The 5579-nt window shown below is 40.8% G+C and overlaps 1 protein-coding gene across 1 annotated transcript in view; it reads left to right on the top strand.

Annotated features, from left to right (window-relative positions):
• Window positions 1-1859: 1859 nt before the first annotated feature.
• LOC107565307 (uncharacterized) overlaps window positions 1860-5579 on the top strand; it is a 14141-nt gene continuing 10421 nt past the window's right edge. The window contains exons 1-3 of the mRNA XM_016250528.1: window positions 1860-2164; window positions 2800-2945; window positions 3957-4141. Of these exons, the coding sequence (XP_016106014.1) occupies window positions 1964-2164; window positions 2800-2945; window positions 3957-4141 (532 nt within the window). The 5' untranslated portion in view covers window positions 1860-1963. The remainder of the gene's footprint in view (window positions 2165-2799; window positions 2946-3956; window positions 4142-5579) is intronic.

Genomic DNA, 5579 nt, shown 5'->3' with positions numbered 1-5579 from the left:
AAATGTAGCTAACAGATGTGTAAACTGAAGACTATTTGAGCTTTATTAAAACTATTTGAACAGATTTTTTGTTTGTTACATTTTGTTCCTTTGTGCAGTGGCTTTGAGTCTGTATAAACATCAACAAGCTGAAAAATAAACCCAAAGTATTTTTTTTTAGATAATATAATCTTGTTCAAATAGATTTCATAAAATTGGTATCGAAAAAAGTATCGTTCAGGAACCGGTATCGAAGTCAAGGTATCGGTATCAAAAATCTTTGAACGATACCCAGCCCTACTTCCAATACAATTTTCCGAAAGATGGTTTTGGTCATTTAAGGTAGTTGTTATCACGCTGATATGTATGTTTGATTTTAGCTAGTAATTTGATGCTATATAAACGGGGTGTGTTGTTATGGTTGATTGGGTCTGCGGGAGTTTGGGCGGGAGTTTGATACCGCGGCTCCACTTCACGACACTACTGCGCAGACTCTGGCTCCAAACGAATCTCTACTGCGCAGACTCTGACTCCAAATGGCACCATTTATTCAAGATGGCGCCATACTGAGATGCTTTGGCTTCACTTTACTATAGTGGAAGGAATAGGAAACGCGTCGTCCATCTTTTTTACAGTCTATGGTTGAAACACAATGCTGAGTGAACTCAACCAATCAGCATGTTCAGCGCCCAAGTTCCACCCCCAAAAGTTCCGGAAAAGTACTACCTCACGAGCAGGGACTTATGGCGCTTTTCCACAGCGTGGTACGACTCGGCTCGGTACGGCTCAGTACGGCACGGCACGGTTCGCGTTTCCACTGCAGTTCAGCACCGCTTTAGAGTGGGCCTCTACTACCACGACTCCTAAAAAAAACTTTTTCATTCCGCAACGCACCATCAAGCTCTCGCTGGATCCGCTCCTCTGCTATCAACGAGAGGAACAAAACTTTTTGGTTGTTAAAAAAAGTGCACTCGTTCAAAATGGTTGCGTTCGATCCTTCGCTGGCTGTGCTGATTTAAATCTAGCGGTTCTTTTGTGTTTGTGTCGCAAGTTCAGTGACGCAGGTAGTGACGATTCTCTCCGGCCCATCCGCGATAAGCAGAGTTTACACGTCACGTTTTGGTAACGTACGGTTCACTTGGAACCCCAACCGAGGTGGTACTAAAAAGTACCAGGTACTGTACCCAGTGGAAAACCCCCCAAAAGTGAACCGTACCGAGCCGTACCGTACCATGCAGTGGAAAAGCGCCATTAGTACCGGCCTAAAGTCCCTAGTTAAATTCCTGGGGAAAGTTCCTGCGGTGGAAACGGGGCTATAGTGTTTGTTTGTGCAACTGGCACCAGGTCAATTTCTGTTATTCAAAAGCATTTCACAACACCATTATATGTAGCTCAAAATTTGACAAAACCATTTGAATTTGAATTGTGTAAACTTTAATTATTGACAAGTGTCATTTAACAAAACTGAATGCTATGTGGCATTTAACAAATTTCTGAATTAGATTTTTTATAAACTTGAATATTTAGCAGTTGAAATTTTAAAACAATAATTTTTTTATGGCAGTTTTATAGGTTTTCAAACAACTGATTTTTTTTGTTCTGAATTCTTAGACTGCAAATATCCCGTTTAAAAAAAAACAGCCTCAAGTTCTCAAGATGAAGAAGAAATTCAGAACATCAAATTCAATATTCAAAGCGCAGAAATTCAGATTGTAGAGAAGAAATTATTAATGTCTTAATATATTGGAAACCTATGTAAATTGCATTATTTAGGCTAATTTTAGGGGTGATTTTTGACTGCTTAAAGGTAATTTCTGCTGCTTCCACTAGAGGGACGGTTGGGAAAGTTCTTGCTGATGGTGGTTAGTGTCAGATGAATGCAGGCTTTGGCACACAATGGATTTGCATGAGAATGGAGCTCCATTAACAGAGGTGTTTTCCATTTCATTCGCTCTGAGCCCTGCTGAGCTGATTCAACGCAAAAATGTCCCTCTTCCATTTCCTCCTCTTCCTCGTCCTCATCCTCCTAGTCCCTCTGTCCTCTGAAGAGTCAGTGATGGACAACAGCAGCGACCGGCAGAACGGTTCCACCTTTCTGTACTTCGCTTACGGCAGCAACCTTCTGAAGGAGCGGCTGCAGCTGAAGAACCCATCAGCCACCGTCTACTGCGTGGCCAAACTCAAGGTATCTATCTATCTGAACACCTATCATCTATCTATCTATCTATCTATCTGAGTGTTTAACTATATCATTCATATTTTTATTCATTTATCCATCCATCCATTTATATCCATTCATCCATCCGACTGTTTATCTATCCGTCCGCCCATCAGACTGTTTATCTATCCGTCCGCCCATCAGACTGTTTATCTATCCGTCCGCCCATCAGACTGTTTATCTATCCGTCCGCCCATCAGACTGTTTATCTATCCGTCCGCCCATCAGACTGTTTATCTATCCGTCCGCCCATCAGACTGTTTATCTATCCGTCCGCCCATCAGACTGTTTATCTATCCGTCCGCCCATCAGACTGTTTATCTATCCGTCCGCCCATCAGACTGTTTATCTATCCGTCCGCCCATCAGACTGTTTATCTATCCGTCCGCCCAGCTGACTGTTTATCTATCCGTCCGCCCATCAGACTGTTTATCTATCCGTCCGCCCAGCCGACTGTTTATCTATCCATCCGCCCAGCCGACTGCTTATCTATACGTCTGTGATCTAAACTGTGATAATGTGAGAAATGTTGAAGGTGTCTGAATAAATTTTGGTTTGACTGTATCTGTCTACACATGTAACTGACTGGTCCTCCTCTCCAGGATTATAAACTGGCCTTCGGGAATCATAAAGGACTGGCGAGTCAGCGCTGGCACGGCGGTGTCGGGACCATCGAACACAGCCCAGGGGACGAGGTTTGGGGCGTTGTGTGGAGGATGAACATGTCGGACCTCGAGTCCCTCGACAGGTGGATGCTTTCAGACCCCAAACACACACATACAGTACACTAAAAAATGCTGGGTTGTTTCAACCCAACTTTGGGTCAAATATGGACTAACCCAACTTTTGGGTTAAAAATGTATCACCGGCAGGCCCAATGGCACTCTTTTATTTTGTTGTCTTTGTTCTCCATCACATATTTTAGTCATTCAAGCTTAAAACCTCAGAATTCATCCTGTGAAAACCATTTTTAAGTCGGAAATTGCATTACCGTCGAAATGGTACTTTAAAATCTTTTAGTGGTCTCTTCCCCTTAGTGGAGGGAGGCAAGTGTCATATTACAAAAAGTATTACGGTCTTTTAGAATCACAGTTGTTTATAAACTTGATAAAATACATATTGTCGGAAAGGTCTGAGTCTCAAGATTTTTGATAGAAGTAACAATGACCGAGAAATTTAGACATTTGTGGCAGAAAAATGCATCAAAAAAAATTCAATGAAGTTTTGATGGCACTTGTGATATAACGCTCTAAATAAAATCTCACAGGAACCTCAAATTGTGTTTTTTTTTATATCAACTTCAAATTTGGAACATAACTTTAGACAAAAGGCTTTAATTTTATAGCAATTTTGGATTCAAAAATATTTTATTTTATATAACCAATTTTTTTTAGTATAGTGCATTTTCTTTACAGTAAATTTAAACTTCTATAACTTTTTGATACTTTAATATTTTAAAATGATTCCACTTTTGCAGTAATCTAAAAAAGAGTCCAACCTTAGGTCTGTATTCCAAAGCGTTCATGAATTATGACAATTTAAGTTTGGATAGTGCACGTTCACGTATGTTCAAAAATGAGGGGTGACACACTTAAGGGGTTAGTGTAAAGATTTAACCCAACAGCTGGGTTAGTCCATATTTGACCTAAAGTTGGGTTGAAACAACCCAGCATTTTTTAGTCGGAGATCTTCATGTAGAAACGCAGCACTAGTAAGTGACTAATGGAGCTCCTCACAAGCGCTGGATGTTCCTCTGCAGGCAGGAGAACGTGAAAATGGGCACCTACAGCCCAGTGGAGGTGAACGTCGCCACCAGCAGACAGGACCTCAGCTGTCGCACGTATATCATGAACAGCTGCGTTTATGCACCACCTTCACCGCAGTATCTACAGGTACGGTCTCCTGCGCGCTTTAACAAGTCACAGAAATACGGCTTTTATCAGGACTAAAGCTTCATTTAGAACTGTGGTTCACAACACTTTGCAACTCAAGTTTATTTGTATAGCGCTCTTCACGATGCAAATCGTTGCAAAGCAGCTTCACAGAAACTTTAAGTTTTTACATTGTTTAGTAGTAGCTTATCAGTGTTGATATCCATATGGCAGAACTGTACAGTAAGAATCATGCAGTTAGTTAATGACGTGTACTTCCTAGATACCTCGGGATGCCAAGCAAAAAATGATGTGTTCAACACAAGCAAAAGACTGTTAATGTGCATTTGATCAGATATGACTGAAGACCAAGGTTATTAGACACTTTATGTGAATGCTTGGCCAAAGAGATGTGTCTTTAATCTAGATTTAAACAGAGAGAGTGTGTCTGAACCCCGAACGTTATCAGGAAGGCTATTCCAGAGTTTGGGAGCCAAATGTGAAAAAGCTCTACCTCCTTTAGAGGACTTTGCTATCCTAGGTACTACCAAAAGTCCAGAGTTTTGCGACCTTAGGGAGCGTGATGGATTGTAGCGTGGTAGAAGACTAGTTAGGTACGCAGGAGCTAACCCATTAAAGGCCTTGTTTATTGAAAATGCAGGAAAACTTTCAAAAGGGAATCAAGATGGCTTAAAATGACTCAAAGCCCGAGACACTGCACAATTTTAGCAATCCTATAAGATCATTGCATGTCACACTGTGACACATGGATCTAATAAACGTGGCTACGACATGCGTGTAGATTGTACGACGATGACACCTATTGAATCGTACGCTACGATGCACGTTACTATAGAAGAATAAAACGTCATCAGCATGCGCTAGTGGTAAACAATAAGAGCATGATAAATCACACTTTAGCAGTTGTAGTTTTCATTTGTGCTGAATAAAAGGGGAAGCGGCGAAAGAGGAAGGCATGAGAGCTCGAGGTAAGCAGTTTTATGTTTTAGCGTCGTGTTTTTATTGGTTGGTCAGCAAACGTGGATCGTAGCAGCAAACACACCGTGCGATGATCATGCTGTATTTCTGACACAGTCAGAAAATGATCGTAGGCTATCTTTTGGTCGCAAGACTGTGACAACGGCCGTCTCTGACCCTCTCTCACTGTACGATATACGAGCACAGATTAGGAGCCACGATCACAGAAATCACCACGAGTGTTTTACGATGCCAATCTTTAGTCTGGGACAGCCGAAAATCACGCAGTGTGTTTCAGGCTTAAAAATGAAGATGCATCTTATTTTAATTCAACCCCTTAACAAGAAGAACCAGGATTTTCACAGTCTAGGATAAATAAGGAAGTGTCATTTTAAAAGTGTGATATCTAGACCTGGAAAAACCTTGGACATTTATGCATTATGCATTATAAAAATATATGATTCTAGTCATTTTTAAAAATATTTTGTATGTAAAAAATTTAAAGAATAATTTAAATAAAATATTTTAGAGCT

Source organism: Sinocyclocheilus grahami, unplaced genomic scaffold, assembly GCF_001515645.1.
Source record: "Sinocyclocheilus grahami isolate Dianchi unplaced genomic scaffold, SAMN03320097.WGS_v1.1 scaffold992.1, whole genome shotgun sequence".
NCBI classification, from domain to species: Eukaryota; Metazoa; Chordata; class Actinopteri; order Cypriniformes; family Cyprinidae; genus Sinocyclocheilus; species Sinocyclocheilus grahami.
This window is presented reverse-complemented; position numbering and strand designations above follow the sequence as displayed.